Source organism: Puma concolor, chromosome B4, assembly GCF_028749965.1.
Source record: "Puma concolor isolate L17-30 chromosome B4, mPumCon1.1.hap2, whole genome shotgun sequence".
Taxonomy (NCBI): domain Eukaryota; kingdom Metazoa; phylum Chordata; class Mammalia; order Carnivora; family Felidae; genus Puma; species Puma concolor.
This window is the reverse complement of record NC_141673.1, coordinates 3,551,121-3,571,630: the sequence shown is the minus strand read 5'-3', so window position 1 is coordinate 3,571,630 and position 20,510 is coordinate 3,551,121. Positions and strand designations below refer to the sequence as shown.

Genomic DNA, 20,510 nt, shown 5'->3' with positions numbered 1-20,510 from the left:
CTGGGCCCCTCCCCCCAGGCTGCCTCAGGAGCGGCCAGGCTTTTACTGGGGCCCAGGGGTGCCATCCGATCTGCAGGTGTCCTCAGGCAAGACAGAAGTAATAGGACTCTAATTCTCAAATGGGTGGGAGACGGCCCCCGAAAGGCACGTGTAGGATACGCAGCACCTCCTGGCAGAACGTCCCCCAGGCTCTCTTTTTCCTCCTAAGTGCACCACCCGAAGGGCTCAGTGTGGGAAAGGACACACTGGCCCTGGAGACAGGACCTTGGCTGCCACTAGAGGGCCACCCTCCTGGGTTTAAGAGGCCCAACTTCACCCGGTTTTTATCATATTTCATTAATTTTCTGGTGCAAGCCTCTGAAATCTAATCTTACATCGCTCTCAGCACATGGCACTTGAGAATTCATTGTCTTTCCTATCACTGCGCCATCCAAAGTAGCTGAAATACCTTGCCTTTAACTGAAAAGCAGAAAATGTAGCAAATGTATCATGTTTCAGCCACTTTGGGGGGGGGGGGGGTAGCAGACCTGAAAAAAATCCCTCTGCTTGGGCAGGAAAACTGGGCTTCTGCCCTTGTACCAAACTGCCACATCCAGGAAGGGCGTGGTCCTCTAGACTGAGCCAAAATACCCACCCCGTGGTTCAGCCACTGCCACAGACCCCACTAAAGGTTCACCCCAAAATTTGCCCGAAGGCCAGGTGGCCAAATACTGTGTTTACTCATCTCTTCTGGGAAGTCCAAGATGAAACCGATACTCTCATTGGATGTGTTATTGGATGACACCCTCTTCAGAAAAAGCAGTCGTTCTTGTTTCCCCGAGGGGCCCTGTGGCCTTCCGGCCTGTCGGGGAGCTCGCCCTGTGCCTGCTCGTGGCACCGGCAGCCACGACTCTCCAGCTGGCAGTTCCTGCTTCTCTTCTGGGAAATGGAGACTGGGGGCCTTCCTCGTTTCTCTCTAGACCCTCGAGGTAGTTCTGTCCTCAGGAAAATGCCTTGCCTTAATAATCATCCGAGTTTAAACACTTGCGCCCACTGTCAACCTGTCAAGAAACTATTAAAAACGAGCCCAGTTCTAACCTGAAGCTTTGCGGGGGGGGGGGGGGGGGGTGTTTATTGGCCCGATTTCCATTTATTTGCATTTGCTGCCGCATTTCCTCCCCGGCATTTTCAAACCATGGTTCAAATTCTACATGAAACTAATTTAGTGGAGTGGACTACTTTAGACTTCACCACTATGTTGGTGGACTGCAGTATTTCAAAATGAAAAAGAACCAAACGGAACATCTATTATATGTACGTGGCGTATTGCAAAAGTAAAAACCGGTTGGAGAAGCATTCTTTGTGGTTCTATGTGTAGGTTGGTGTCACCTCTGGGCCACCCTGTAAAACGTGACGCTGGGTTTGAAGTGAATAAAGTTGAGAGTCGCTGACTTACAGAATGCCTGTATTTTGCTGGTGCGGACCACGCAGCTTCTGGTGTCAACCCAAATCAGTCCTTTGGGCCCCGTGACCCTCTTGGTCTGAGCCGGGCCAATCCCCTGCTTTGGTACTCCGCAGTGACCACCTCTTCGCTCTTACAGGCTCTCCGCCCGCCCTGCTCCGTTCAGGTTTCCAACCTGGTCCTCTTCCTTTGCCTTCACCACACCCTCACCCCTCTGCCTTTCCACTGTCTTCCTTTAGGCCCAGCGAATGTCTCCGGGTTCTCCTGTTTCTGTCCTCCAGAAATGTGCCCGCCACCGGTCCTCTGCCCGGCTGCCCCACGCGGGCGCTCCCGTGCGCACTCGTTCAGAACAGCCGATTCTCCCCAGGCACCTGACACGGATCAGGCAGGTCACCCCCTCCTCCGGGAAGAGAAACATCAAGTCCTCCACGGTCTTTCTCATCCCCTCACAGCCATTCGCGCAGCAAGGGCTAGATTCTACCTGCAAGTACATCTCTTCCCTAGGTGGCTGTCACGCCTCCTAACCAGGCTCCCAGCTCGTCCTCTGCGCAGGGCACCCAGGAGAATCTTCCTGAATTTAGATGAGATCACTTGGCTCTCCTGCTTAGAGGTGCCCTCTCCTAGGAACCAGCTCCTCCCCTCCCCCGTCTCCTCGCCCACCTCCAGCCCGTCCGCTGGTGCACCCGGAAGTAGACGCTAGCCCCGCCCCGGAGCAGCCCACGCAGCCGCGGCAGCGAGCCCGAGCTAGGGTGCGCGCGCAGGGGGCGTGGGCGGGGCCTCGGGAGCGGAAGCCCGGGCAAGGGGCGGAACGTCGCGCGCGGACACACGTTTCCGCCCGGGCCGCGTCTGCAACGCCGCGGCGGGGGCGGGGCTTCCGGCGCGGCGCGGAAGCGGCGACTGCTGTTGGGGAGGTTGGCGGCGTGCGGATGCAGGTGGCGCGGCACGTCGTGTGCGCCCTGTCCGGCGGGGTGGACAGCGCCGTGGCCGCGCTGCTGCTGAAGCGGAGAGGTGAGCGACCCCTCCTCGGAGACGCCGGCTCCCGGCCCCTCACCCTCCACGGGGTGGTCGAGGACGCGCGACCGCCTGGGCGCTCCCCCGCGCGCCGCCAGCCCGGTTACCGACCCAGTGGTAGGGATCCTGACCCTGGGGGCCGCGCTTCTCCCCGGCTCCGAAGCCCTCTGCCTGGAGTGACGGCGGCGGGGACGGCGCTGACCCTGGGAGGCCGCTGGCGGCCCTGAACGAGCTGACCCCCGCGGCCCAGGGGCCGCGCCGGACAGGCCCTTGCCCTCGAGGTGCCAACGCGGTCCTCAGCGCGTCTGCCGAGATGTCAGCGGATCGTCGGTGCTCGCCGTGCATCGCGCGACAGATTTCCGCCAGGGTGCTGGCGTTGCTTGCTGGCGTCTAGAGAGTCCCCGGGGTCGGTTTAATAAAACGCTTGACAACTTTGGGGGCGCCCGGGTGGCTCCATCAGTTAAGCGTCTGACTCTTGATCTCAGCTCAGGTCATGAGCTCACGGTTTGTGGGTTCGAGCCCCACGTTGGGCTCTGTGCTGACAGTGCAGCGTCTGCTTGGGATTCTCTCTCTCCTCCTCTCTCTGCGTCTCCTCTGCTCGTGCATGCTGTCTCTCTCTCTTTCTCTCCCTCTCTCTCAAAATAAACCGACATTAAAAAGGAAAACCCTCTTCAGGAAGGTCATTCCCCCCCCCCCCACCCCCCCGCCAGGATCCAGACTGTTCCACTTCATATGGCAGCCTTTCCTGGGGTTTCCTTCTCAGTGCCGGAAGCTGATGGACTCAGCAAAGGAAGAGCTCGGTCCTCTCCTTGGCATCACGGGCTTTCCTGGTCATGTGCCCTCTGGAAAGTTCAGGATGGGTGAAGCGCTAAGGTCCCGTCCTAGAGCGCCTGAGCCTGGTGCCCCTGTAAGCGGGTTCCGTCTCCAAGGGAAGAATGAGCAGGCAGATGAGGTTAGAGATGAGTGGAGTTCTAAAGTGACATTCGTGCACCCTCTGCTGTGAGCCTTTCCTTTTTGGGCACTTGGAATGCAGGTGTGAATGGGATGCGTGGAGCTCTCTGCATTCCACAAGCCCTTTTTTGGCTCTGGTTCTGTAATGGGCACTGGGACAGGCTGGACGAGATGTAGTCCCTGCCCTTTGAAGAGCTCCATGCTTCAGTGATTTGCAGAAGGGGGCTGATTGGAACACACCCAACAGAGCCCAGTGTGGTATGAGCTATAAGAGAAGGGAGTTGGGCGCCTGGGTGGCTCAGTCAGTTGCGTGTCCAATTTCAGCTCAGGTCATGATCTGACGGTTCGCATATTCAGGTCCCGCATCAGGCTCTGTGCTGACAACTCACAACTCAGAGCCTGGAGCCTGCTTTGGATTGTGTGTGTGTGTGTGTGTGTGTGTGTGTGTGTGTGTGTGTGTGTGTCTCCCTCTCTCTCTTTTTCTTTCTTTCTCTCTGTCTTTGCCCCTCACCTACTTGTGCTCTCCCTCTCTCTCAAAAATAAACATTAAAAAAAAAAGAGAGAGAAGGGAGTCAGGTGCTCTGGGAAGCAGAGTGGGGAGGGCCAGATTAACCGGATTAACCAGCTGGGTGGGGGTGGTCTTGCAAATTTGTAGGTTAGTTTTGGCAAAGTTTTGTCATCCAGTCTCTGTTCTTTGGAGTCATGTGTTCTGGCTTTTGTTACATTGAGCCTACCCATGTAGAAAGAAACATTTCTCCTGCAAGGCAGGCACCTGGGTAGTTCACCTAAGCTGGTCTTTCCAGTATTTGGTTGGGTACTTTGTTACAACAGAAAAGGAAAAACTGGGTCATAAAAGATAAAGTTAGTATAGCCATTTATAATCGAATAGCCTAGGGGTGCCTGGGTGGCTCAGTGGGTTAAGCGTCCAACTTTGGCTTGGGTCATGATCTCGTGGTTTGTGGGTTCGAGCCCTGCCCTGCCTCCGGCTTGTGCTGACAGCTCAGAGCCTGGAGCCTACTTCGGATTCTGTGCCTCCCTCTCTGCCCCAACCCACTCGCATTCTGTCTCTCAAAAATAAACAAACATTAAAAAAAAAAAAAAAAAAAAAAAAAGTTGAGTTCCTGCTCTCTGATTCATGACTCATTTGCCGAGCCTCTCCCGCATGCTGGGCGTGCATCGTGCTGATGCGGGGGAGAGGGGGGGACACAAAGATGCAAATATACCATCTTGCTTGCCTGGGGGTAAACGCTGGCCAACAGTTGCAGTCCGGCCATGCACTGTGATGTCGGAGGCCTTTACAGAGTGCTGTGGGAGTGTAGCCGAGGGAGCATCTCAGCCAGCTGGCAAGTCAGGTGTCTTGGGCTAAGATGTGAGTCACTTTGAGGGCCTTGTAGCAAAGCAGACATCTCTGGGCGAATCTCTGGGCGAACCAGCAGATGGTGGTGTGGTGTGGGAGGGGGGCCCGCCGGGGAGCTGCTCGGAGCTCAGAAGCCGCTGCCTTTTCACCCAGGGTTGATTATGGACTCTGATCTGTGCCTCCTCCCTTCCCCAGGCTACCAGGTGACGGGGGTGTTCATGAAGAACTGGGACTCGCTAGATGAACACGGGGTTTGCACTGCCGACAGAGACTGTGAAGATGCTTACAGAGTTTGCCAGATCCTAGACATCCCGTTCCATCAAGTGTCCTACGTGAAGGAGTATTGGAATGACGTGTTCAGGTGAGTGCGGTTCAGAGACGCGGGAGGCTTCCTCGTGTGCTGTGCCACCCTTCCCAGGGAAGCCGCGCCATAGTTGGCCAGACTGGAGACACGCGGGCAGTGCTGTTTGCGTTGGTGCCAGAGGCCACGTGCGGGAGGCCTCAGCCGCCCTGGGAGCTCTCGTCAGAGGCCATGCCCAGGTCCCGGAGCAGCCTGGCTCTCCTTACCGTGCCACCTGCCAGAAGTCTCTTTAACGCCTTCGTGAACCTTGAGTCGTTTCTGCTGCTGACATAGGGGAAGGTAGCTAAGGCCGGGGTCTTGCCTGACAGGTGCCACACGGTGGTTCCCGTGCGCGTCAGGGATTGGGGGCTTCTGGGAAAAAGAATTAGGTGATCCACTCTGCCTCTTGAAAACACGAAACACATACACACACAAAGACTTTAAAAATCTAACATGGGGGTGCTTGGCTGGCTCGGCCGGAAGAGCATGCGACTTTTCATCTCGGGGTCGTGAGTTTGAGCCCCACGTTGGGTGTAGAGCTTACTTAAATAAATAAAACTTAAAAAAAAAAGATCTAATAACATTCCCAACAATGATTTTTAGGTGCTTGCTCTGTCCTGGGCCCAGTGCCGCCTCTGGGGACATAAAGATAGCACTCTCTGGCTCAGAGACTTCTGAATTCTGTCCAAGACCCACTTGGCCTTCAGGGGTCTCTTGCCATCTCCCTCGCGGGGTGCAGGCAGGGCTTCTCCCCTCCCACTGTACAGGCTCCGCTCTGGTTCTTGCTGATGCCACTGACCTGTGTTTCGTTACACCGCTTAGGGAATGGTTCCCCTGGCTTTTGTAAACCAGCATAAACGCTTAACCTCTTTAACATTCACTCGATACTTGTTACGTAGAGAATGTTCTGGGGGCTGTGGACATAAGAGAGTAAAGCATGGATTCTACCTTAACTAGTTTACGGTTTAATAAAACGCTTGACAACTTTGGGGGCGCCCGGGTGGCTCCGTCAGTTAAGCGTCTGACTCTTGATCTCAGCTCAGGTCATGAGCTCACGGTTTGTGGGTTCGAGCCCCACGTTGGGCTCTGTGCTGACAGTGCAGCGTCTGCTTGGGATTCTCTCTCTCCTCCTCTCTCTGCATCTCCTCTGCTCGTGCATGCTGTCTCTCTCTCTCTCTCTCTCCCTCTCTCTCAAAATAAACCGACATTAAAAAGGAAAACCCTCGATGACTTTCTAGCAATTAAAAGAATAGAAGTACGGAGCAACACGAGTTTTATCCGTTCCGAGCGGAGTGACAGACGGGAGGAACACAGCTCGGCATCGCCTGCTGAGGTTGGAGATGCGCATGTGACTGGGACCTTGTGCGGATTCTTAGTTTGTCTTCATAACGTGACCCTCGCGGTCAGCGTTGTTGTCTGTAACCGTCGTGGGTCAGTGAGGAGCGACACGGTCCCACCTGCCCACCGTACAACCTGTCGCGCGAGTACACACGGACGTGGTCCTCCCGAAGTGACTGCTCTAAGACACGAAGCTCTTGCCGAAATGTCTTTGTATCTGGGCAGCCGGCCGGTTAGAACAGGAGTCCAGCTGGGCTGCCACTGCCCTGGCGGCCCCCAGGGCCCCTCTGGAGCGTGTCAGCCACGTGGGAGAGGTCCTTGCTGGCACGTTTGCCCAGGGCCCTGGGTCGCCAGGCCGCTGGTGGAACAGCTAGTAGAGCCCCGGTTGTCGCTGTGGATGAGGTCGTTCCCACGCTGTCTCCGGCACGTTCTTCACTCGAGCCGCCTTTTGTGGGCGAAGTCAGGGGAGGCTGGAGTTGGGTCAGTCCCCCTCCCCTCCCCCGCGCCCCATGAGCCTCTGGGGAGACAGAACGGCCGCTGAGCCGTAGTGGCCGGTGATACCTGACTTTCTGTCCAGGTTTATTCACTGTCATAGATTCAGACGGGAAGTGCCTCTGGCTTTAAAGGAATATTTGATGAAAATACTGGAAACGGCTGTATACTGAAGCTCTCCTATTTTACGGAAAATTATGGTTTTGGTAAGAGAAGGAGAAACCAAGTTAAGCAAGTAACTTAACAGATGTATTTTTTTTTTGAGGAATGTTTCGCACTCAGAAACAAAAGTCTTTTTCTTCTATTCCAGTGATTTTTTAAGTGAATACGAGAAAGGAAGGACTCCCAATCCTGACATAGTTTGCAACAAGCATATCAAATTCAGCTGTTTTTTCCATTATGCTGTGGATAATCTCGGTAAGTAATTTCATTATTTCCATTTAATCTTTTTAAAGTCACAAGGTTTTCAGAGATAGTCAGCAGCCAAATCCTCGTAAACAGTTTCGTCTTCCAGAAGGAAAGGAAGCGGTGAAAACAGTAATATTCTATCTCACCGAGTAAGAAAGAACTTTCTGGCAATATGCAAATGACAGGGTCGCACGGAAGAGCGTGCGCGTCTTCACCGTGGACCGCGTGGGTGCGAGGACTGTGCTGTTGGTTCGGGAGCCACGAACTTGAGAACATCCTGCGGAAACACAGGGTCACTGGCGGAGAGCTGAGAGCTGAGGTCCAGTTCTGCTCAGAACAGCACCGGTTCCAGGCGTGCTTATAGTTAGCGGAAGTTTCCCAAGCCTGAGTTAGAGCTCTGCAAAGTCGGCGTTTGGTTTCTCGCTGGTCCTCCTTTTTGCTAGTCCTGCTGAGACGTTCTCAGCGGGCTTTCTTCGTGGCTTTCTGCTCTGCCTTGAGAACAGCTCTGGGTCTGTACCTGATTCTGGATTCTGGGTCTCTGTTTCTCTGGATTTGAAGCCACGTTTCAGTGGTCTGTTGTAAAAGCCCATCGAGGGGTGCCTGGGTGGCTCAGTCAGTTGAGCGTCTGACTCTTAATTTCTGCTCAGGTCGTGATCCTGGAGTCACGGGGTCAAGCCCCACATCGGGCTCCGTGCTGAGTCTGAGCCGTTTTGGGACTCTGTCTCTCTCTCTGTCCCCCTCTGCCCCTGCCCTGCACGCACACACACGCGCCCTCTAGAAAACAAAACAACCCATCGTGGCCCTGCCACCTGTAGACGGCTGACCTGCAGATCTTGTCTACTCTGGTAGTTCTCCTCGCTCGTGTCCGTGTGCCCGTTGGGGCGCCCCTCTTCCTTCGTGTGAACTTCCCTGATGCCCACTTGCTTGCTCGGACCGTCTGCGTGTCTGCTGCTGTGACGCCCACCGTCCTGTTCCTGTGTCCTGCTGTTGCCGGAGCTCCCACTTCTGGCCCCTCGGTTCGTTCTGTCCCGGGCGGCTCACCCTGCCGTGTGCGGCCACGCGCCAAGACGTGTTATTGTGACTGTCCTGTGCCGGCAGTCCACTAGTGTCACCAGACTGCTGGCCTCTCTGTCCCGTCAGCACTGCCGTGGTGACGTAGGTGGGCCCAGAGCAGGCTCGCGGATCGAGCGTACCAGCGACCGCAGCCGAGGGGGTGGCAGAACGTGGGTTCACAGACCACGATGACGCCTGCGAAACGGACTCCAAAAGTCCGGATGACTTTGAATGGCTAACGTCAGAACTGAATGTGAGGAGAGAGAAATGCAGGCTCGACGGCCCATTCTCGTACGCTATCGGGCCCAGGTCTGGGGCCCCAGGAGCGGCCCTCGAGCCTGCGGTCTGGCGTCTGCCGTGCCCTGCCCCGGTGGGCCGCGTCTGGGAGGTTGACATTTAGCCCCAGTTTGTTCCGGGGGGGGCGTGACCGGTCCCTGGATTGTGTGTTGACTTTGGTTTTGAGCGTGTGAGGAGACCGGGCATCTGGTGGGCCGTGCGATCGCTGTGGGGTCTTAAAGGTTCTTCACAGGTTCCTAAAGCTGCACTGGAACCTTGTAGCAAGATTGTATCAGTTTAAATGAAGAGTTAAAGGTGAGCCTCCCTCCCCTGGACCGACCCCATGTGGAGGCGGCCCTCTGCAGACCATCCAGTACGAGGCTCGGCGTCCGCGTGCTTCGTTGAGCTCCCCAGGCCCGAGGAGGCCACGGCCGGCCATTGCGCGTCTGAAGTTTGATCTTGTGTTTTTAAAAACCTCACAGGAGCAGACGCGGTCGCCACAGGTCACTATGCCAGAACCTCACTGGAAGATGAGGAAGTCTTTCAGCAGAAGCGCATTAAGAGGCCAGAAGGGCTTTTCAGAGATCGATTTGAAGTTAGAAATGGTAAGTTAAAGCACCCAGGTCAGACCTTAAGTATTTGTGCACAGAGGAAAATGTTTCGGAGAGTAGCAACGGGTCGCTCTCTGAGCAGGCCCTCCAGGTCTCTGTGTTCCAGACTAGCTTGCTTGTTTTGAAAAAGTACAGTTACCAAGAGGGCTGTCTGCCCTCAGAGCCCGGGATTAGGCAGCGGGAGTCCCGGTCGGGCGCCTGGGCACCGGCTGGCTGGAACCTGAATCTGGTGTGCAGCCCGGTTCTGTGCGCTGGGTGCTGGTGATTTGAGGGTTCCCGTGATATTTGAGGAGACGCTTGATAGCTGAAGTGCTCACAGGCCTCGTTACTTACCATCAAGCTCTCGAGGGCTCGAGACTTACCCATTGTGACCCGGGTGCTGGGGCCTGATGCTCAGGCCGGTGGAAAATCCGTTCACAGAGGTCACGTATGCAGATCAGTTTATCTGCGTTAGAGGGAGCACAGTTTCACCTTTCTAGAAAAACGCCCAACTGCTGGCTTGTCCTGGCACACATCTGTTGGTAGAAAAGAGGAATTCGCGTCACCATGAAGTGAGAGACAAAATGGGCCCAGAGCCACATGCGAGTGGGAAGTTTCCACTGATGCGGGAGCACTGAAGGGTTGGCACTGTGCACGTGCGCCCCGCTGACCGCCTGCCTCACGGCACCTTCCCCCTTGCCCCAAGCCCAGGCTGTTACGGGCACACGTTCCATTGGCTCCTCTTAGAGTGGAGGTGGATAGTCTTGTCCCGTCTCACAGATGAGGAAACTGAGGCTTGGATGAAGTCATTTGGCCAGGGTGCCTCTGGTGGTAATGTGATAGGGTCCCCTCCCTAAGGAAAGAAAAAAAAAAACCTCAAGGCAAGCTGGCCACACACGTACGTGACCGCGTCTTCCCTCATGGCCTTGTAACGTGAGATCACTTAATCAGACTGCACGTTTGTGTGTTACTATATATGGAAGACAAAGAAGTAAAAAACACACAAAAAATCTACGCCACGTGGAGTTCGGGGCTCCGTTTTTTGGGTACGAACCCAACTGAGCGGCGCCGGCAGGAATAAAGCTGCTTCCTGGAAAGAAGAGCCTCGGGGTCGCGACTCTGTGCGAGGATCCCGCCGCATTACACCTGGATCCCAGCCCAGTTCTGCCCGGCTCCACAGTTTACGCTCGTCCTGCTGTGCCAGGCCCCAGTTGGGCTCTGTCCTCCGTGTCTCTGGGCCTGGTCGGAAGGCCACGGCCATCGTGCTGCAGGGGCCCCCAGGGTGCTGGCTGTTGCCCGGCGGCCCTTCTTCCTCCACGGCACAGGGCGCTCAGATCGCCTTCCCGGCCTGCGCAGGCCCAGCACATACTGCTGTCTGCCGGGTGCTGGGCCTTTGGCCTCAGGTGCGGACGTGGGGGAGAGGACAGGCGTCTTCTGCCTCCCTCCCAGCCGCTCCCCGCCACTCTTCTGGAAGCCGCTCCACGCCGGGGAAGAGCGCAGACCCCGCCACTCGGGGGCGCCACAGCAGGATCCACCGAGTAAATACGGACTGAAGGGTCCTGAGTAGATGAAGGGTTTATTTCCATGTGGAACAGGCATGCTCACTTGTCTCCTAGAACACGGTTTGCCTTCCAGAGCCGTCTGGACCTTTCTGCTAGGCCACAGGCACTCTGAAACTTGTGATTGCGTTGACCTCTGTTTTGTTGAGTAATTTTAACGTGTGGTAGTCTTAATAATATGACCGTGTCTTTGTTTTAGTGTGTTTTTTAGGCACACTAGAGCTTTTTATTGAATTCTTACTTAGTTGCCCCAGAGACCTGGAATAGAGCCTCCTGGCCTGGGCCCGGGCCCCGGGGAGAGCGCGTGCGGGGTCGGGTGGCCCCCAGAGCCGACGTTCCTGGGCCCTGGCCTTGTGTCTGGTTACCTCACCTGTGCAAAGTGGGGGCGCCGTCGGCCAGCCACGGGCGTGAGGTTCAGGGTCGTGCGAAGGTTCCTGGCACGAGCATATCTCCCAGATGTTCCTGTCCGTGCTTTAACGGTTGTCAACTTGTTTTTTTTAAATCGTAGGTTTTGAGGGGCGCCTGGGTGGCTCAGTCGGTTGAGCATCTGACTTCAGCTCAGGTCATGATCTCACAGTTCGTGAGTTCGAGCCCCGCATCAGGCTCTGTGCTGATAGCTCGGAGCCTGGAGCCTGCTTTGGATTCCGTGTCTCCCTCTCTCTCTGCCCCTCCCCCACTCATGCTCTGTCTCTCCCTTTCAAAAATAAATAAAAACATTAAAAAAAATTTTTTTTTAAATCATAGTTTTTGAGTTTGTTTTAAAAAACTCCAAACCGTGAGGATTTGCTTCCAAGGTCCTGGGGTTTTTATGTGGACGCTGTTTGACTGGGTTTTGTTTTGAAACAACAAGGAGCATTAGGCAAACGAGCGTGCCTACCGATGGCCGGGCGGCCGAACTCTGTTTTTCATTTTCAACTGATTCTGTTGCTTTGTGCCTAGAAAACTAGGGAATAGCACCCACCTGCACCTGCACCGTTCCGTTGAACCCCTTCGGTGATCCCAGCCTCGGTTTCCTCGTCTGTAAAATGGGGAGAGTCCAACTTTCCACGGCAAAAGTGAGAATCAGGGTTGAGGTCACGGGTGAACGTGACCTGCACAGAGCCCGTGTTCCACACGTGACTGTGCCAGGCTGACCGGCACACGTGTGTTTGGGCCCGTCGCACACGGCAGTGTGCCCTCAGGGTGACGGGTGGCGGCCTCTCGGCACCGTGTACTGGTAGCCTGCGTAGCTCTTCCCGTCGGTCCCTGAACCTCGGAGCGGGAGCTTGACGGTCCCAGTCGTGGAAGTGCCACCGCGTGCCGGGCCGGGTCAATGGGGCCCCGTGCTGGAGCTGGGCCGCCTCCGATGCGGGGTCCCAGGGCCACGGTCAGTCACACCTGTGCACCGTTGCCTGAGAGCCAGAGACGGTTTTCTCTCTAGTGGGGGCACCGGAGCGCCACACAGACTCCTGCGTGACTCTCAGCAGGAAGCGTTGAGCTGAGGAAGGGGAGGAGTTCGAGGCACTCTTGCTGGCCTGGGGCCTGGGGCCTGGGGGCAGCCGGGGCGCGACACTGTGGCGGTGTGGGGAACCGCACAGCTGACCCCACGTTGGGGGGTGTCTGGGGGTCCTGTCACCCACTCGCCTCCCACGTGGCTGCGTGTTTTAGACAGTTCACCTTAGCACTTCAGAACGGTTTCACGTGGCGTTTAAAATACTGTCATCTAATGTGCGAACTGGAATAAATTTCCTTATCGCATAAAATCCGCCTTCCCTGTATCTTTTTTTTTTTTTTAATGTTTATTTTTGAGAGAGACCGAGCGCGTGAGCACGAGCAGGGGAGGGGCAGAGAGAGAGGGAGACACAGAATCCGAAGCAGGCCCCAGGCTCTGAGCTGTCAGCACAGAGCCCGACGCAGGGCTCGAACTCACAGACTGTGAGATCATGACCTGAGCCGAAGTTGGACGCCTAACCGACTGCGCCACCCGGGCGCCCTGTATCGTTTTTAATGGTAGATGAATTAGGGAGAGTTTTTCTCCCCTTACCCATGGTGATTGTCTGTTGTGTTTTTTTTCTTTCTAGTAGTCTGCTTGTGAGTATAGATTTTTGCTTCTGACAGGCCAGGGGGAGTCCGAGTAGAGGGAAAGACGTTATTCAGAGCAAAGTACCATCATTTTTATTTCTGCAACTTGTTTTGTTCTTTACTCTCGGCAGCGGTAAAGCTTCTGCAAGCAGCTGACAGCTTTAAAGACCAGACCTTCTTTCTCAGCCAGGTTTCCCAAGATGCCCTGAGGAGAACCCTCTTCCCTCTGGGGGGATTAACGAAAGATTTTGTCAAGAAAATAGCTGCAGAGAACAGACTTCACCATGTGCTTCAGAAGAAAGAGGTAGGGTCGAGGGCGCTGTGCTCGCGTCACCGTCTCCGCGGTCTGGGGAGAAGCAGGGCCCTGTGGTCACCGCCCCGTGTCCTCCCTAGGCTCTAACGTCGGGAGAGAGCGGGGTCGTGCGCTCTGGGAGGCCCTGTGCACATTCAGAAGGCCGCTGAGACGGGACTTCTCCGCCCCCCCCCCCCCCGACCCCTCCGCGGCCCCACTCCGGGGTGGGCGGCTTTTCACAGCAGCCGTGGCGGCTCAGTGGGTGCTCTTGGCCCAGCCTGCCGGGCAAGGGTGGCACAGTGAGGACCAGGCCCCGAGACGCCCCGGGCCAGAGCTCCGGCGCTGCCCGCACTCGTCCAGCCCCTCAGTCGAGGGCGCTGTGCTCCGGGCCTATGAGGGTGGGTGAGGAGCACACGGTGTCTTCACGAAACAAACCACCGTAAAATTAGACAACGTCTGTGTAGGACATTGGAGGATCCCGTGAAGGGAATTCCTCACACCAGGGGGCTCTAACTAGATGGGGCTTGACCCCCACTCGAGGACGGGCTCCTAGGAGTTAACGTTTACCTAAGACCTCGGGATGAATAGGATTTAGTGTCGCAGAGAGGGCTGATGGGGGGAGACAGTCCCAATAGTGCAAAGAGCATGTGCAAAGGCCCTGAGGCAAGAAAGAGCCCATGCATTGGAGTGAAGGTGAGGGCAGCGTGGTGGAGGTTCAGTGCTAGGGGATGGTCCCGCAGGCTCGGTGCGCTCGGTCTGACCGGGTGACGTCCAGGGTTGGGCACGAGCATGACCGTCCCTTCCCAGGACCACATCCTTTGACACATCCCGCCACCCATCATCTCTCTTCCTCTGTTTACCTGTTCAGTTTCTGGCTGTGGCTCCGTGGCGGGAGCTGGGGGAGGGGGCACCACCCTGCAGAGACGCACCGCCAGAAAGCCGTGACGGGACAGGAGCCGCGTGGAGCGCGTTCCAGCGTGTCTTCTGTGCTGGAGTAGGCCTCCCTGAGGGGGTCCTCTCTTCCACGGACTCTGCTGTGATGCTTCAGCTTCTGGCCCAACCCCTCTACTTCCGGGTCCTGCTCTGGCCCCCGTGTCCCCCATGGCTCCCGGACGGTGGTCTGACGGCTCGCACGGCTGTCATTTTCTCTCCTGGGGCAGCTGGGCTGACGTCTGCCGCGCAGGGGCCACATCCTGCCAGGGGTGGACGTGATGGTGGCCTCGCTGAGCTCATAAGATCCAGGGTCGGGGGTCCATTATTTAAGACCCGGCTAAGAGGAGAGGCTAAGAGGTTCTGCGGGCCCCTCAGGTCTGTTTGTGGGTGTGACTGGTGTCCGTGGGTGCTGGCCGAGGAAAGCCAGGCCCGGAGCCCGGAGGTGTGCCGAGGCTCAGGGCAGGCGGTGGGGCCCGGCGAGGCCCAGGTGCCCGTCTCTCGTTCTCCCGGCCTGGCTGGTCCTCGTGTCCTCGTGCGGACGCCGGCTGCCTGTTCGTTCGCCTCACGCACGGCCCTCCTTTCGTTTCAGAGCATGGGCATCTGCTTCGTCGGTAAAAGAAATTTTGAAAATTTCATCCTTCAGGTGAGTGTTCTTTGACGCGTGAGTGTGGACCCGTGTTTCTGCTCTGGACTTGGATCCGTTAGTAAGGAAGTGCTTGTTTTCCAGTATCTGCAGCCTCGGCCTGGTAAATTTATTTCCATAGAAGACAATAGAGTTCTGGGAACACATAAAGGTGAGACACAGCCTCGGGCTGCCCTGTTGTAAACTCCCCGAGTCATGGGGCGGGCTTCCGCTGTGGGAAATTGAGGCGAGAAGCCTGTAATTCCTTCCACATCTGCCCGTGAGTCTGAGAAGCCTGTGGGTGGGGGTCGCGGGTGAGCGAGGGAGCGTGGTGGCGGCTGTGGCCGGGAGGCATTGCGGCTCAGAGAGGGGTGCCATCCGAGTCAGAAAGACTTCGCTCTCCGGTTAGGTGTTCTGTCCCTGCACGTGGAATTATCTGTATGAAAAGAAAACATTCCACCCTCGTGAAAGAAGTGTGATCGACTGATTCCAGAGTAGGAGCTTCCAGATCTAGAACAAGGAAGAGGTGGGATCAGAGGGTGTCCGCATAAGGCAGCGGTGTTGCACTTGGGGTGCTGCTTGCTCATGCGCAGGCGTTTTCAGGGGGGCACCGTGAGCTTGCACAGAGCGGGTGTGGGGAGGCTGCGACCGACTAATCAGGCGCCAGCATTCACAGCCCAGGGGGAGGGGGGATAGATGTTGGGTTGGTGAGTGGTGGGTCTGTGCCCTGGAGCCAGAGAAGCCCTCGGGCCCTGGATGGCCAGGTAGGTCTTGACCCAGAGCGTGCCTGACCTGGTGGGGGGCAAGGGCTGGTGCTCAGATGTGGCCAGTCTCACAGGTGGTTCTTTGGAATCCACCGCCCCAGTTTGGGTAGATGGCTTCACTCTCCTGTCGGGGGTGGGCTTTTACGTCCCCGAGCGGAGACAGGTGGAGGTGACAGCCTTGCTGGGGACAGAACTGCAGGGTGCTGCCTGCCCGTCTCCAGCACGGTGGCCCGGGGCACTGTGATCCCCTCAGGAGGGAGGGAGGGGGTGGTGGTTTGGCCATCTGGTCTTGTGATGTTTTTCCGTGGGGATGGAGGAGTGTACAGAGCAGTCGGGGGCGGCCCGGATGCCACAGCCCCCGTGCGGTTTGCACATCAGAGGGGCTGGTGGACGCTCGGCAGGAAGGGGTCGTGGGCCCGGAGGACGCCCAGTCTACCTTCTAAAGGAGCTTTCCTGCTGCTCGCGGGTCAGGCGGTCCAGCAGGTGGAATTGGCTCCTTCCGGGGCTGCGAGGTACAGCCTAACCCAGGCGCGGGGCAGGGCCTGGACGAGCTCAGCTGTGTGGTCAGGACTACCCCTCGGCGGTGGTCCGCGGAGCCTCCTGACTGTCCCCCTTCCTCCACCCCTTCCGGTTAGGAGGGGTGTGCTGTTTGGGAGGGGGCTGGTGCCAGTCCCCTGAGAAACTGTATTTCCGTAGGTTGGTTCCTGTATACTTTGGGCCAGAGAGCCAGGATAGGCGGCTTACGCGAGCCCTGGTATGTGGTGGAGAAGGACGGCACCAAGGGTGACGTGTTTGTGGTGAGTCGGGCTGGCCTTTTAGGCAGGTGACAGAGGTCTGTGTTTGGCACAGCCCACAGTGTGTGTGAGACCAGGCAGGGCTGCTGAAACCCTACGGAGCGGCAGTGATTGACGGACCACCCTTGCCTTTCCTCTGCGTCCTCCTGGGACTGGCCCAAGGTACCAGGAGTTTGTTTAAGGTACTCCTTGGGCTCTTACCATACGCCGGTTACTTTAGCAGTTGTGTCGTTAGCTGCTACGTGTAGATACTGTTTGTTAGGAGAGAGCCCGAAGGTCCACAGAGAGGAGGTAGCTTCAGTGCTTGGGACGGGGCTCGCCCAGGCTCCAGCAAGTCATTGGTCCAAGCGGAGCCAGGACCAGACCGGTTTGTGTGCCACAGCGGGGCCCCGGACCTCCGTGCCCCCCCCACCCCCCGTCCCTGGGCTCTAGAGCAGGGCTTCACAAAGGGGGTGCGTTTGCCCTGCACCCCGGGACGTTCGGCAGTGTCCCCTGCTGGATGGAGGCTGGGGCGCTGCTAACATCCTACAGGATAGCCCCTCCCCCCTGACAGTGGCCCTGCTCTGAGAGAGCGGGGTGCCATCTCATGCTGTCACATAACCGGGGGACCTTGTCTTAGACACCGGCCGAGAGGCCAGTTGTCTTCGCCACGATTCTGGGTATCTCCTTCCAGGAAGAGCTGTTAGGCATAGAAGCCGGGGCAGGGGTTGTGGTCGTGTATGAATTAAAGTGGTTTTAGAGTAAAATTTCAGTGGTCTGTTTTGCTTTTAGAAAAACCCATAGGGTCATCAGCTGACGTTTGTCCCCATGAGGATATCCTTGCCTGGGGGGGGGGGGGGGGTGGGGACAGGGCCCCAGGGGCAGATGGCCCCAGCACAGCCCCGGGGAGCCTGCCCTGTCCCTTCTCTCCTCAGCCGCTTGGTGTGTGACGGGCTTCCTGAGGTGACCTTTTTGAAAGACAAGCCAGTGGCCTGGCGGGCCCGTGCGCCAGGCAGGTGGGGGCAGCGAGGCGTGAACTTGCAGGCAGCGTGCTGTGGTCAGCCGCTCGCCGTGTGTGACCATGGCGAGACACTTTCCCTCCTGGGCCTTGGTTTCCTCCCGTGTGGAACGGGGACCGGAAGGCCATGGGCTGGTCCCGAGTCTCCGTGGCCGACGCCCCAGTTACCAGTAGGCGTGCGGTTGGGTGGGCGCCCCCGCCGGGGGCTTCGGTGCCCTGACCTGCACGCTCCGCTCCGCAGGCCCCCCGGACAGACCACCCGGCTCTGTACCGGGACCTGCTGCGGACCAGCCGCGTGCACTGGATCGCAGAGGAGCCGCCCGCCGCCCTGGTCCGCGACAAGATGATGGAGTGCCACTTCCGGTTCCGCCACCAGATGGCGCTAGGTGACTGAGCGGGAGGGTCCCTTCAGACAGGGGAGCCCAATTGAGAGCAGCGGCCGTGAGACCCGCTGCCCGACGGTCCCCCACCGTTAGGTTGGATGACCCCTTCCAAACCCCTGTTCAAGGGCCAGCCCTGGGAGCGGCACCGGGAGGCTCGAGGCCGGCTTAGCCTCCGTCGTCGGTGCCGCGGGCAGGGGCTGCGGCTGTGGCGGCCGGGCCCTAGGTGGTGCGTGCACCTGTGGGCCCCGGCGGGCGGGGCTCCTTCCTCCCTGGGGGTGCGAGGCCTGGGGCAGACCACGCGTGGAGAGGCTGGTGCCCCCTCTAAGGACCCCTCTCTTGTACACAGTGCCGTGCGTGCTGACCCTCAATCAAGACGGCACCGTGTGGGTGACGGCCGTGAAGGCCGTACGGGCCCTGGCCCCGGGACAGGTGAGTCGGGCACGCCCGGCCCTGTGCTGTGCTGCAGAGGGAGGAGGGAGAGCCCGGCTGGAAGGCAGGACGGGGCCTCACACGACCCCTGGGGGTGCAGGGCCTGGAGCCCCTGGGCGTTAGGACTGGCTCAGCTGAGAGGGCTCTGGCCAGTGGGCTTCGTGCTCCGGAAGGACGTGCCGCGCTTCCTCCCCACCAGGGCACCCAGTTCACGGGGTGGGGGCTGACGCGCGGAGCGGGTGTGGGTGCTCAGGTCACCCGGGCAGCGAGGGTGGAAGCCGCGGCCAGCCCCGCGCCCGGCATGCCTCCCCCAGGCACGACAGCAGTGAGGGCTGCTCCTGCTTGGCCACTGGGAGGCCCAGCTGCCCTGTCTTGGCCCGTGGGGGCGGGGACAGAGGAGGGGCAGGCAGAGCGTTGCCCCTCCCCCTCTCCCCCACCCCCGCACTGCTGGCTGCTTGTGGGCATCTGGCGCCAGGTCCCACTGCTGGTGACACGGGCCTCTTTCCTCTTCAGTTTGCCGTCTTCTACAAAGGGGATGAGTGTCTGGGCAGCGGGAAAATCCTGCGCTTGGGGCCGTCTGCCTACATACTCCAGAAGGGCAAGAGCAAGTCCAGGGTGTCCACCGAGGGCCCCAGCGATGGCCCGGGCAGCGGCCCAGGGTTGGATCCCACGCTCTGAAGGAGGCGCGGCTGCTGGCAAGCGCCAGGCGCGGACACGGAGGAACAGAGCCTGGGGTGGGGCAGCGAGGGGGAGCTTGGCGGGGTGTGCGGCCCCAGTTCCCTCCAGGCTGGCTGAGCTTCCAGAAAGCCGCCAGAGCCAAGGAGAGCCCCGGAGAGGCCAGCCCTGGCTTCTCCAAGTCGGCGCTCTGGCCAGAAAGACTTGCTGGCTAGTGGGTGTGTCCCAAGTGCCCCATTTCTAGAGTGGCTCTTTCATGCTCCCTGGAAAGTTTCCCACCTGCAGGCACGCAGGGGACCTGGCCGAGGAGGCTGCGGGGACAGCAGCAGTCAATAAAACATCTGTCTGGGACACGGATTCTGACGGGGGTCTCCTGGGGGGTGGAAGCCGCAAGTGCAGAGAGGCAGGCGGACAGTTCAGAGGCAGGAGGAGGGTTGGAGGCCTCGCTCCCTGCTCCCACCTCCCCGCTCCCACCGTGCCCTCCCTCCCCTGTGGCGGGGGGGGGGGGGGGGGGGGGTGGACTTGAGCCAAGCCCCACCTGCAAGGGTGCCCTCGGGGTGTGTGAGGGCCTGAGGCCCAGAGGCCCCCCTCCCCCTGCAGAATGCTCGGTGCCCTGGCTGCCTCCCAGGGAAGGCCTGAGGGGCCTGCGTCCCAGGGAGGAGGGCTTGGCCGCAGCCAGCGTGTGCCTGTGTGTCTCCGTCTGTGTGGGCTGCTGGCACCGGCCATCTCGGGTGGGGCTGCTTACAAACGACATGTTTGCTCCTCGCGGTTGCAGAGACCGGAAGTCCGAGGTCAGGGTGCCAGCGGGGTCGGCCGAGCCTCCCCTGAAGGTTCACAGCCGACCGCTCGCTGTGTCCTCACGCGGCCAAAGGGTGAGGGGTCTTTCTGGGGCTTCTTACAGGAACACTAACCCCGTTCGCCAGGAATCCACCCTCGTGACCTAAGTGCCTTCCGAAGGCCTCATCTCTTAATACTGTTACGTTGGGGATTCAGGGTTTCGACATTCCGGTTTTGGCGGGGGCACACTCAACTCAGCCCGTAGCATAGGTGTGCGTGCGTGCGTGTATTTTGTGGCACAGGCCAGGCCGAGAACTGCCTGGCAAGTGAGGATAAAAACTTCAGAGCCAGCTGTGCTGAGTGGGCGACAGACACGCGTTGGCCCCGGGGCATTTTCATCACCGCAGAGTCCTGGAGAGCCCCTTGCCTGCTGTGTGTGCAGTAAGGGCTCCTTTGGGCCACAGCCCCAGGCCTTGGGGGTGGGAAGTATGGAGACGCTCTGCCTGGGGGTGTGGGGGCGTCGTCAGGTGGGTCAGGCAGGAAATCGGCCTTTCCTAGGGACACCCGGCCGTGTCTGGGCCCCACTGCCTCCAGCTTGCCTGCCCTGAAGGTGGGGCCTGGGCAGGGCAGCACCCCCTCCAGGCTTCCTGGTGCTTCGCCCCAAGGGCTCAGCCCCCTGCTCTGCTATGGACAGAGAGCCTGGGCTCCCTTCTCTCACTGGCCTCAGACCCAGCACATTCTTGGTGCTTTGAGCTTCTGTGGGGGCCAGAAGTGTGGTTCCCTGTCTTCTATGGACAGAAGGTTCTAGACTAGAGGTAGCATAGCCCTCCAGGCATGGTGCTGCAGGAGAAGCACCCGGGAAGGTTGTCACGTGGCCCCTCCCTTCAGGGCCTGTAGTGGGGACAGGACCAGTCCTGGGCCTGGGTCCCAGGGGTGTGAACCCCCTCCCCCTGAGGCAGATCACAGG

General features: G+C 58.6%; 1 protein-coding gene across 3 annotated transcripts; it reads left to right on the top strand.

Annotated features, from left to right (window-relative positions):
- The first annotated feature begins 2,322 nt into the window (after nt 1–2,322).
- On the top strand, nt 2,323–19,117 carry TRMU (tRNA mitochondrial 2-thiouridylase). 3 transcript variants are annotated; one of them, XM_086711987.1, is made up of 11 exons: nt 2,323–2,449; nt 4,956–5,121; nt 7,241–7,347; nt 9,150–9,272; nt 13,009–13,181; nt 14,692–14,745; nt 14,830–14,896; nt 16,185–16,285; nt 17,521–17,665; nt 18,009–18,091; nt 18,605–19,117. In XM_086711987.1, the coding sequence occupies exons 1-11, from the start codon at nt 2,368–2,370 to the stop codon at nt 18,767–18,769; spliced, it is 1,266 nt and encodes a 421-aa protein (XP_086568113.1). In that variant the 5' UTR covers nt 2,323–2,367; the 3' UTR covers nt 18,770–19,117. The 3 variants fall into 3 exon arrangements, with proteins under 3 accessions (XP_086568113.1, XP_086568114.1, XP_086568115.1); XM_086711988.1 differs by lacking the exon at nt 16,185–16,285 and having other exon boundaries at nt 18,605–18,772; XM_086711989.1 differs by lacking the exons at nt 2,323–2,449; nt 7,241–7,347 and having other exon boundaries at nt 4,963–5,121.
- Nucleotides 19,118–20,510: the final 1,393 nt, after the last annotated feature.